The sequence below is a fragment of the Polyodon spathula genome, chromosome 17 (genome assembly GCF_017654505.1).
Source record: "Polyodon spathula isolate WHYD16114869_AA chromosome 17, ASM1765450v1, whole genome shotgun sequence".
Lineage (NCBI taxonomy): Eukaryota > Metazoa > Chordata > Actinopteri > Acipenseriformes > Polyodontidae > Polyodon > Polyodon spathula.
Window position 1 is genome coordinate 7,440,789 of NC_054550.1, and position 12,868 is coordinate 7,453,656.

At 34.1% G+C, this 12,868-nt stretch overlaps 1 protein-coding gene across 1 annotated transcript in view; it reads left to right on the forward strand.

Moving 5' to 3' along the window:
- Positions 1 to 6,036: 6,036 nt before the first annotated feature.
- Positions 6,037 to 12,868, forward strand: part of otog (otogelin) — a 52,208-nt gene continuing 45,376 nt past the window's right edge. Inside the window, exons 1-12 of the mRNA XM_041276374.1 lie at positions 6,037 to 6,040; positions 6,550 to 6,648; positions 6,818 to 6,975; positions 8,313 to 8,434; positions 8,846 to 9,054; positions 9,400 to 9,530; positions 9,795 to 9,901; positions 10,459 to 10,568; positions 10,667 to 10,792; positions 11,328 to 11,436; positions 11,803 to 11,849; positions 12,511 to 12,656. Of these exons, the coding sequence (XP_041132308.1) occupies positions 6,037 to 6,040; positions 6,550 to 6,648; positions 6,818 to 6,975; positions 8,313 to 8,434; positions 8,846 to 9,054; positions 9,400 to 9,530; positions 9,795 to 9,901; positions 10,459 to 10,568; positions 10,667 to 10,792; positions 11,328 to 11,436; positions 11,803 to 11,849; positions 12,511 to 12,656 (1,368 nt within the window). The remainder of the gene's footprint in view (positions 6,041 to 6,549; positions 6,649 to 6,817; positions 6,976 to 8,312; positions 8,435 to 8,845; positions 9,055 to 9,399; positions 9,531 to 9,794; positions 9,902 to 10,458; positions 10,569 to 10,666; positions 10,793 to 11,327; positions 11,437 to 11,802; positions 11,850 to 12,510; positions 12,657 to 12,868) is intronic.

Consider the following 12,868-nt stretch of genomic DNA (forward strand, 5'->3'; position numbering starts at 1 on the left):
TCATCAAACGCTAGATTCTCAGTCACTGTGTAACAGCCTTTCCCGAACGCTGGGAGGAGCCCGGAACTGAAGGTGATTCCCTTTTGACAGTGCTTCTCGGATAATGCTATTGGCTTTTTTTATTGCTACCCTGCAAGGTGTTATTATAACAGTAGCTATAAAACTAAAGTTCACAATGCATTAAAAAAAAAAAAAAAAAGTACCTGTATTTTCAATGACCAATTTCATTACTAGAAAACAAATGATGAGCATTCTGTCCTATATAGCTATTGTTTGAACTTATTTTATTTTCGTAATGTATAGACTATCAGCCAGACAGGTGTCTTACCGGTGACTATCTTTAACAAAAAAACACAAACAAAAGCAGTTGGGGGTGGACTAAAAAAATGTTTATTCAGTATTAAAACATACTGTATCTTTGAAACAAAAATCATACTTGCAGTACCTCGTTATGCAAAGTGATTTTGAATAATGAAATACCGGGATATATAAAAGTCTGTAATAATAATAATAATAATAATAATAAAATAATAATAATAATAATAATAATAATAATAATTGTCTCAACAGTATGCGCAATAATTCTCAAACCTCCTGAAGCATGCCACGCAGAATGGTGTTGGGGTTTTAGCAGGTTAATACATTGATATTCTGCCATATTTCTCCTATACGGGCATCATATTTGCATCCGCAGGACTGGTACTTGCACCAGTCTACATTTTGTAATTGCAACATATTAGTACACTGAGATCTGTTCAGAATACAGGCCCCCACCAGTCTAGCTTTGTGTTGGTCAAGTTTCTGTAATATGGATGCTGTAGCTTCCCAGCTGAAACCTGCGCGCGTGATTTAATCACAGCGCAACATAGTCCTGCACCACGTGCTTTTTGTCGCACAACCTTTATTTGCGGTACTGTATGTTCAAGTTATTTATAAATACACGGAAAGAATGCACTATAACATAACAATTGTGTATATTTTCATAAGGATCTTGTTTGTTTTTAAACTTTTGACAGTTTACACAGTTGAACTTCGTTGCAGGCAGGGAATAGTCACGTCGACAGAAACGAAAGAAACCTGTAGAGCGGAACCCTGTAGGCAGGGTGCTATAGAAAATAATATAAAGCGTATTGAAAAACGAACGGACTTTTGTGTTACTTTTTTATTTATATTATATAACCAAGCATTTGTTTGAGTCTATATAGCCATGTAAAATGCCGCGCACAATGGTTTCAGATACAGTATAAGGTAACAATCTTAGTTTTAACAGACCAACTACAGTATATGAAGCCTAGTTTTGAACTTGCTGATTAACAGTTCAGTGGTAATTTGATATATATGAATTTCATTATTATCTATGTGTCACATTTTGCTGCAAAATATGCATACGTTTTTTTTACAATTGAAACAAAAACCTGACACTTTTACACAAGTCTAGGCATAAGAAAAAATAACAGTAAACCAACAGCACACTGCTACTCATCTATTTTTAAAAATCCTTTTTAGAAAAGCAGTTTTATCTACTGAAGCAGACTGACAAAAGAACTGTATTGCTTTTGCCTGCCAGTAAACTGTTACGGTGATTGGTGGCTTTGCTTGCCAACAATGAGTCCCAGAGGTTCAAAGAAAACCCCAGAGCTAATTTGCATAGACAGCAGCTACCTGCCCGCATAATTTATGCTAATTGGCCGCAGTCGTCATTCTTTAAGCAGGGATCAAGGATGCTGGAGATGTAGAACAGTAGAGAGTGAGAGACCTGAAAACAAGTTAACTTCCATCCAAGTAATTAGAGCAGAATGTGTCTTTCGTGCAACTAAATTGTTCTCCTGGCTTGGAAGAAATCGGTTCCACAAACAGCTGGATTATATGAATCACGGATGGATTCTAAATTAAATTTCAACATTAAACGAAATGTGTATTTTTTATTATTTTGTTGTATTTTAATATGTCAAGGTGAGTTTAAAGAATTTGTTTTTGTGTTAGTAACATTTTCTACGTTTACTATAAATCAATGCATTACATTACAAGTGATTAGTAGGTATTAATGCTATTTTATTGTATGAAAGTTTAAATTGTTGATGAATAGAAGGATGTAATGCATTGCTTGTTTTAATGCCGGTATATATTTTACTTTTACAGCACTTACTTCACGGAGTGTAGAGAGTGTGCCTTTACCTAATGGGGATGTGCAACATAAGTAAGCAACACTAAGCCATTTAAAACGTGCATTTGTCATACCAAATTATGTATTTATGTATTACTTACACCATGAATTAAGAAAATATACATGCGAGCAAAAAATGATTTAAATAGCAGCTGACTTTTAATCGAACTTGAACCTTAGAAATATACCTCTTTTATTATTATTATTATTATTATTATTATTATTATTATTATTATTATTATTATTATTATTATTATTATTATTATTGCTTAAAGAAAACTTACATAAGGCACCTACTAATCTTGCATGTATTTGGTGCAGCTATTAATACATTTTTAAACATTTATTTTAGTAATTATATTTTTGTCTTCACAAATTTGTTGTAAAAAAAAATTTCGTTACTACAATGATATTACCTGATACGTTAAACTATTCTTTCTAATCGGGTAACGGCGAGAAATTAGACAGTTTTTAATTTGATTTTTACCTTAAAAATATATAGATATATAGATATATAGAATATATCTATATCTACTATCTATCTATCTCTCTCTCTCTCTCTCTCTCTCTCTCTCTCTCTCTCTCTATATATATATATATATATATATATATATATATATATATATATATATGATTAACTTCATTAATTCTTTTTTGTTGAACACAATTAGAATCAAGACAATTATAGAGTTTCATTAGTTCAAGTTAACAAAGGTGCATGTCTTATTTTGGTGTTTCAGTATATGCTAGTCATGAGTCAATGAAAGGAGTGCAGAGGACCTGTACAGGAACAAACCCCGCCTTGCTATCTCCTTGAGAGCGAGGAAAGAGCAGAGAGCTGCACCAGCTCTCTCTCTCTCTCTCTCTCTCTCTCTCTCTCTCTCTCTCTCTCTCTCTCTCTCTCTCTCTCTCTCTCTCTCTCTCTCTCTCCTCGCGTCTTCGTCGTCAGCGTATGATACTACAGAGGGAGGAATATCTAGGGAGGGTCAGAACTAGTTCCAGAGGATAGGTAGCAGATATTAGCTAACACGAATAGAACTACACACCTCTCTCTCTCTCTCTCTCCACTATAATACTACAGAAATGGGATACTAGTTCCCAAGGAGAGCAGGTAGGAACTCAGAATCATTGATTTGTAACACACTAACATACACACTAACATACTCTTTTTGAGTAAACATTAAGTGAATTAAGTACATGACAAGTTAACTTTTGTTTAATGGGTTGCAATAACGCAAGCTCTTTGCTGCATCACTATGAAATAATACAATTAACAAGTTATGAAAAAAACACAATAGATTCAAGATTGGATTTGTTTTTTTATCTATATAAAATGTAACAGGAGTGCGTCATGTTTTCTAGGAGTGATACATATATTTATAATCTAACTAATCTCTTACATGTTTACTGGAAATTATTCTTCATATAGTCTGCACTATTTATAACTCAGTACTTACAACAGTTTTTAGGTATTTTTATTAAAGAACAATTTAGTACAGTTGTTTCTCCAAGGTATATATTTGTATAACTCAAAACCAAAATCAACCTAATTTTTATTATAATATTTAGATTTCAAAAGAATTAAAATGTATTGTATAAAAAATGAAATGTAAATATTGCAGAATGGAACAATTTCCTAATGCCTATTAATTTGAAAGACACATGGAATTATTTAAGATTTGCATTAAAAAGATGTATTCTCGTTTACAAGATGGTAACAAAAAACAAGAGAGTCTTTTTGTTTTTGTATTTTGCATTCGTATACAAAAAATAACTATTGTGTGTTTTTTTATTTGGATGTGTTCAGTTGCTTGTCTATTTATAAAGTGATGTCATCTTCTGTACATATTTGTTTCATTATTAATATAAAGGAATATGAGTATAGTATGTCCAAGCTCTTCTCCACTATCGTGAAAATGTGGCATTCATTGTATTCGTGACAAACAAATTATTTCATTTGGAGGTTGTGAGGTTGATGTTGCTCCTTGGGGTAAACTTAGATAAAAGCATCTGAAATGACCTGAGAGTTTAATGCTTGCACAGTCACCATGGCCCAAAACCTTTTAAAACTGACCCAGGCCAAGAGGGGGAATGTGATTTTTATTTTGGGGCTGGCAAAGATAAATCACCCCAGTGAATGCCAAACTAATTTTTGTTAAAGATATAATAAAATTCTTATATACAGTTTGTGGTGTGATAATTCAGAATTAATTATGCCCCTTATACATTCACAACTTGTATATATGTTAATTTATGATATAGAGCTTTAGAAAATAAATTATTCAAAGAAATGAGTGTGGATTTTAGAAACTTTTTTTTCATTCTTTCATTCAGTTCCGAATTACGTTTTCCAAGAACTGTTTTAAGTAGTGATCACATGTACTCCAGGATCACACTTAACCTTGTAACCCAATAACCCTTTGACCCTATGCCCAATGACCTTACCTGGGTGGAGGAGTTATAATCCACATATACACAGTGCCTGGGACTCTTTAACTGCTTCAAACCTGCTAAGAACTGATTTTTTTATTATTTATTTATTTTTAAATAGGCTTCTTTATAAATCTGTTACTTGAGAAGTCAGGTTTATTTTCTAACTAGTAGAGGAATTCAACAGTTTGATTAAAGTCAAGAAGCTTTAACATAATTAATTAAATGGTGCAGATTCAGTTTCAACAGCTTAGAGGTTGTGCTGGATCTCTTACTTGGACTTTATCCTAGTATTTATAGGATTTTTCATAAATACCTGCATACTATTTTAAACCCAATAGCGCTAGATGTGTTTAATCTCTCTTGTTGTCTACACCCCTAATGCTTTTTAATACCCACGCTATACCAAGCAATGTGTCCTACAAAAAGAGAGTCAATATATACAATATATACAGGTTAGAATGTGTTCTTTTTCATGCATTTCACTTCATTGTGTTTATTAGTCCATCCATTTAGGTAACTTTATTATTTCGTGTATGAAGCAGATTGTTTCACTGGGGGAGTTGTGAGGTTGATGTAGCAAGGGAAGGCTGATATGGCAAGAGAACCTGCATTGTGTCATAGCTCAATCTAATTTATGTATAAAATGTTTACTACAGAAATCAAGTTTAACTGCTGCCACAGTGTCAGCTACAACATCACATTCAGTGGAAGCTCTTCATTCATTATTGCATGCAGCTTATGGTAAGTATAGGGATATTTTTTATGTTTAAATTACATTTATAGTGATCTTTCCACATCTTCAGTAGTGTGTGTATGTGGATATCAATATCGGCAGACAGTTTACATTCATTACTTTAATGAAAGAGACACTTTGCCATTCACTTGCTGACCGTGCTGTTTTCTATGGCTCTAAACACAATGTATAGTTTTGTTATCAGTGATTAGCTTATTATCAGACAGAAACATTCACTTGGATGGTATTCTAGAATCCTTCCCCACTTATAGTTCTCAAAATTAATTGGTAAAGAATGTGCTTGTACTTGCAAGTAGTTGTTGTGTAATTGTTATAGTGATTATACCCTCAACATTTTTTTCATAAGCAACTGAATAGGTCTAACAGTATTTAATTCACTTTAATTCATCCCTATTTAAAGTTTTCTTTTGGATCAGATGAAGGCTTTGGTCAGCATCACAATAAAAGTCAAAGAGTGTGCTTTTTCACCCATGCAGTGGGGAAATATAGGGTGGGGAACTTTCAGATCTCGCAGACAGATAAACAGCAGGCAGAGAGGCTTTGTATTGTTATGGGGGCGTTGATGGTTGCATTCAAGGGGAGTGAAATGCAATGCAATGATGACATTCTTCACTACCTGCCATATGTTTCGAAGCTGAGATAAGAGACTAATGGCAACTGCAACCACTGAAGCTTAACGTTAGCCATGGGTATCGCTGTCGTGTAAGGAAATGCTGAAGAAGGAATGAAATACTATAAATGGAAGAACACATACAAATTCTGAGTTTTAACAATATTTTCTTTTTTTGGAGAATAAGCATACACATCAGTAGTTTTCTTTTTGTATGTAGCATTGGCATGTTCTAGCAATTAGGCATATCTAATCCTCCAGGCTTTTGTTTGAACCAGAAATATTTTTTCAGTGCTGCTTTACAGTATGTCATGTGCATATATAAAACCGCACTCCTGGCTTTTATGGGCCTCCACCACAGGGTACAATACAAATTTTAAAGGCACTTGCTAAACAAACATCTTGCCTGCTGGGTGAACTTGAGGACTATGTTTTACAGATCACTGAACATAGACAAGAAGAATAGTAAAAGTAGATTCTGCTTTCCTTATATTTTTCTTTCCATAACTGTACAATGTATACATGTGAATTCTTAGCCTGCATCCTTAACATTGTGATCATAATTTTTATTTATTGTGTGTATTGCAGAAGCCTGTTCCTTTCCTTGTCTGAATGGGGGTGAATGTGTACACCCAGACTCATGCAACTGCAGCCAATATCAAGCCACAGGAGATCGGTGCCAAACAGGTTTTAGCAATATTAATACAGCATCTGTGACAAATGACAACTTGGCCTAGTTTTCTGCATGAGAAACGCTGGTTTTATGTGCATGTTTGTGGTTTGCTCGACTGATTTTTAAAATGACGAGGGTAGCAAGAATGATTTGAAAATGATGATTGCTGCACTTCTGTTTTAGTTCCCAACGTAGGTTACGAAAGAGACATGATCTGTCGGACGTGGGGACAATATAACTACGAAACATTTGATGGACTTTATTATTACTTCCCTGGAAAGTGCACTTACACTCTTGTTAGAGAGTGTGGTGAGGAGACCGAGCCTAGCTTTGTGATACAGGTAACTAACATTTACGTATGTACCAAAAGAAGAACAAGGTACTTGACAATTGAATTTATGAAAAGTGTATCATTGAGTATGATTCAGCATTATATGTAAGCAGCCTTTTGTTTTTTTTTTATGTTGCTGCTTTTTTTTCCATCTTTTGTCATTGGAAGAATAAACCAGGACATCATAAACAACAAAGACAGTACGAGTCAGCTTTAAACAAATGCCAAACATAGCCTTTATAATAATAATAATAATAATAATAATAATAATAATAATAATAATAATTATAACAATTATAATAATAATGAGATTTAAAAAAAAAACTTTACTTGCCTGGTCTGTTGCAAGTCTGAGGATCACTGTTGGTCAGTGCTTGCCGATCAATGATTTCCTTTGTTCTTTATGACTTTTCTTAGTAGTTCACAGTTTGCATTGGCAATGGCACAGCACAACACCAAACTGAATTAAAAGACATTCTACAGCCTTTTTGCCATTTTTATTTTTGATCAAACAATTGTGCAAGTTAATGTCATCCAGAATGTTCTCAGATCAGCTGAGCCCCCTGGTGAATTCATATTGTGTGGGAAATCTGTTTTTATAGGCTTATAGCTTATTCTTCCAGATCTTTTTTTTTTTCGTTCTCATTTAAATGTTTTATACATAGGGGCTCCTTTTACTGGACTTTTTCTTTGTCAACTTATCTAATGGGAATTCTCTTGCTTGAGCCCCAGGGAAAATATTTATTCTGCAGATTAGTGAAAGTGATCTCACCACTAGTTATTTATGTCAATTACAGTTTAATTCCGTAATTACCTGCCCAGCAGTCTATCACATCTAAAACAAAATTGACTATTGTTCAGAGCAAATCTAAAAGCCTCTATTTCGATGCAATCAAAGAGCAAGAGATGTTTTAAAAGAGTTTTCAAGAATAACAAATCCGTTTTTTTCTATGAACCATGATGGTTTAAAATGTGAAACAAATGTGAAGAAGATACGTAACACTTTTTTTTAATTGGACGCTGTGTTGAATCCACAATGATCCACAATAATCCACATTAAAGTCTATAGGGCACTGTATGTGCAAAATCCTTCATAATCACTTTGAAAGCTGACAGCAGTATTCATAACATTTTAAATGTGTCGTAGCATTTTCTACTGTAAATCGATACAAAATATTTAATAGGTCTCAGTAATTGCAGTTAAATTGTTAATTGCAACGAGTCACAGATAGGCACTTGAGTTTTCAATTACAGTACATTTGGGTTAGCCCTGTCGTGTGTTATTGCTTAAAAAAAACTACTAATGGCATTAACAAGTACCTTCTTTGATTTCCTTGTACCTTGTAGGTTCATAACGATCCAGAATGTCATTCCTCAGCGTATTCCTGCAGTCGCTCTGTGAGCTTGTTTTTTCCGGTGGAAGCAGAACTCAGATTAAACCGGTATAATGTTACCTATAATGGACAAAGGTTTGAAAATTGTTCTTTTTTTTCTTGTAACAGAAAATGTTCTAACTCAAATTCATTTCTCTTCACTGATATTGTCTCTAAATGTAACATAAATAAATCACAAATCATAAGTCTGGATATTGTTTTGTTTTAAATAAGTATAATAACCTTGTCTTTATCAAAATACACTAAAGACACTTTGATGCCTATTCTGAAACAAGAACAAGGCAGATAGGAATAAAGTCATTTAAAAGGTATAAAACTTGTAAGAATCTACTCAGAACAATACATTTATTTGATCCCTGTCTGAAAATGTGTCTTTGCACTTGCTTGAAAATAGGTACCCACTGTAGGCAGCTTGGAAGATTATATACTTGAAAATGCCATATCATATCACTGAACAAATGTTATCCGTATTTGTACACCCCTTAGTATTGAGCTCCCGCACATTGTCCATGATGTGGAAGTGGAAAGAGTTTCCCAATATACTTTGGTTACCCTACAACATGGATTCACTCTGGCCTGGGATGGAAGCACTTCCTCAGTCTATATCAAAATGAGCCCAGAGTATGTGGGGAGAACCTGTGGACTGTGTGGCAGCTTTAACGCTGATATACATGATGACCTACAAACCAGCTATGGTAGGCAATTTTAGACCTTGCATTGAAATAATATGAAGCTCCATTAGGGATGTCAGAATGTGTTTTTATTCCAGGTTAAATTGGTTATATGAGCTATATGAGAGTTCCCTTTAATTTACTATTGTTTGGTGCACTTGTCAGTGTCTATTTAAGGATTTCAGAAGCACAGGCAAAGGAAGCCTCTTCCTACTATCTTGAATTATTTGAAAGGAAATCGTGGTTTCGCTGGGGAAGACATTTCTAACAGCTCCTGCAATTATTTATTGATATTTTGATATTACCCACTGATCAATGAAAATATTCTCGAAAATGTGACATTTGCTGTTGAACTTTGTTTTTCCTCAGATTTATTCACTCACGATACAGCGATCTTTGGAAACAGCTGGATGGAAATGGTTCCACATGAGCATTCTTGTCCCAGTGTGCCAGCAAACTACCCATCCCCATGTTTGACTCAAAACTATGAGACCCGCCAGGTGTGTGTATCACCCACTGTACTAGAAAGCAAATGTATAAAAAACAATACTTATTATAAACAGTTCAATATAATAGTAATCCTGTAAAACCTATTGTTGAAGAATTGCATAAATTAAAGAGAAAGTGTTCTAAGAGTTAACAGAAAGATAACTTGATCAAAATATTTAAACCATTGGCAGACAAAGGCATTTAACAATTCTAACCTTTTCTTCACAGCATGTCTTTTTGGACTTTTGCTAAATATGATGTCTGTTTAATTTCAGAAAGTGCAGGAGATGTGTATCCTGCTGCTTGAAACTCCATTTAAAGAGTGCCATGACTTAGTGAGCCCCTTTCCTTTTATGGCCAGTTGTTCAAATGATCTCTGCATGTAAGTATCTTCATGAACTACTGTAACATTTACCAACAAACCGAATAGAGCTAACAATAGGGCCTCATCATACTACTAGATTATTTGAATAGATTAATTTTATGACTGCTTCCTGTCACTTGCAACAAACACCTTGTTTAGGTGGAGGAAGTTAAATGAATGTTCGGGAGTGGTTTTATACTAGGGTGGTGTAAATTCCAATGCTGTACTATTTTTAAGTAGTTAGACACCTTGCTTTGCCTCTTCCTTTAAAGCTTAGCCATCAGTGGTAATATCTCAACATTGCATTCATTACAACTTGGTGTTATTTCTTAAATGCAAAAGAGTATAGCATTACATACTACCCTCCAAAAAGTAATGGAATACTCTGTGTCTCTGGAAAGTGCTTATTTTGAGTTCACTTGAGCAGAATATATGGTAACAAAAAATGCACTAGGATAGTTTTTATATTTGCATGCCATGTAAGTACATTCATAATTATAACACTTCAACGCAAACATGATTGAATAAAATATGAATATGATCCTGTAATTGTAACATTGTGTTTTTCATGTAAGAGCTGGGACTGATAATCAGGTGCTGTGCCAAGCGTTAGCAGAGTATGCAAGAGCGTGTGCTCATGCTGAACATCCTCTGTATGACTGGAGGGAAGTGATTCCAATGTGTGGTATGTACCGAGTCGACTTCTCCAATCTGATATCGCTTTGCTCAATTATAATGATGGTCAACATTGACTGGCTTGCATTGCTTTTGTCTTTGCTGCAGCAGTGGATTGTGATGATGAGTTTACATACAGGGAGTGTATCACCTGCTGCCCTGTCTCTTGTAACATTGATAAAATGTGCATTGATAGTAAACTTCAGTGCCTGGATGGATGCTACTGTCTGGAAGGTATGTATAACTTTTAAATTAAATTTGAAATGTTAGGATGGCTACAGTGGGCTATAGCTATAACCCTTAGTTGCATAAAGCCTCAATATTGGTGCATCCTGTGTATAACATCATGTTTCAAATGGTGTAACCCTTTAAATGCATGTTTGAAAAATCCAGTGACCTTCGAAAGCAATACAATTGAGACTTTAGATTACAATGGGTTTCACTAGTACATTTATTAAGAATTTGAATATGTTTTTTAAGTAACAGGTATTTGAGTGCCATAAGAGTATCAGTGTTTTTGGTTTTAAATCTGATTGTCTCTATCCATCTACAACCTTATATAACATTTGTCAGTAATATGTTGTACTATATCAGTCTCATTCAGTGGAAGAATAAAGTATATAGTCAATTACTTACTGCAGGTAGGAGTGATATCTGTTTTTTTCACTGTGGGGTGAACCAGCTACAGGGAACCATAGATGAGCTAAATGGCCTGCTCAAGTCTGTACAGTACATTCTCTCATGTTCCTATATGATTTCATTGTTATAGATTTGATTTATGACAATGGGAGCTGTGTTAAGGCCACTGATTGCCCTTGTGAGTACCATGGAATGCTCTACTCCACTGGGCAAGAGGTTCAGGACGAATGCAACAGCTGGTCAGTCCTTCTCAGTCTCAATTGTACATGCTTTAGAATTATAAAAAGTGACATTTCATTCATTCTGGTTTTTAAGGTTTAAGCTTTATAGTATTTATACTTATATTTAGAAAGAAAAGTTGTACATTTGAGTGCTTATTCATTATAGTGTTTTTTTTAAGTAATAACTTACTAGCTTTACATGTTTGTAAATGCTAGATGAGTAACATTTTTTTCTTAAATCCAAGCTATTTTGATATGTTAAATGCAGTACAGTATATTCAAAGAAAATAAATTGTTCTATGTACTGTACCACAATTTGTGAACTCCTCAATTCCATCAGAATCATAATTGAACACATAGGATAAGTGTAATATTCTGTTTCAGTTCTTGTATGGGTGGATCCTGGAACTGCACGGAATATAGCTGTCCAGGTAACATGCACTAATTATTATTATTATTATTATTATTATTATTATTATTATTATTATTATTATTATTATTATTAATTTATTATTTATTAGCATTTATTTATTTATTAGCAGATTGCCCTTACCCAGGGTGACTTACAGTTGTATACAAAATAAAATACATATCAAGAATTACAGTACAATTAAGAACAAGATACAAAATACAATGACTTCAGTTCTAATGCTATAACTATATATATATATATATATATATATATATATATATATATATATATATATATATATATATATATATATATATATATATATATTGTTATAAAACAAGCAGCTTTAGAAATGACCACTACAGGTGTGAAACTGTTATTTCTGCCCACTTTTTAAATGTGGCAACTGTGAGTTAGTAAATGGAAAATCACTCAACAAAGTCACATTCTGTAAGGTAGAAATGGACCCCTAGAAGTCGTGTTTCAAACCACCTCACTTCAGAAATCTACTTTTGAAACATATTTGCTGCAATGGTTGTTAAGCATGGTAAGTCATGATCTTGGTAGAAACAACGCTAACGGGATATTGAACAGGAAAGAAGTTACATGCTGTGAAAATGTAGATTTATATCAAAGTATCCATTTAAGCTGAATAAACCTTTCTAATACATCTCACCTAGGAGAATGCTCTGTTACGGGAGACATTCACTTTGAGACATTCGATGGACGTGTGTACACATTCCAAGCTACCTGCCAGTACATCCTGGCAAAAAGCCGCAGCACTGGGAAGTTTACCATCTCGCTACAAAATGCACCATGTGGAGCGGTGAGCGCGTTTTCCTTTTCAGGGATTGTAACAGGGATTTGTTATGTATGGAAAATACTAGGGCAGACACAGAGCAGTGGGAGTTGACACAACGCACAGACTCGCAGATTTAATAAACACAAGTACTGACATTAGGTTACCAGCAATGGTAGCCCTAGTGTCGCATTTAATAAACAAAACCAAACAAACAAAACTAAAAATAAAAGTTTGCC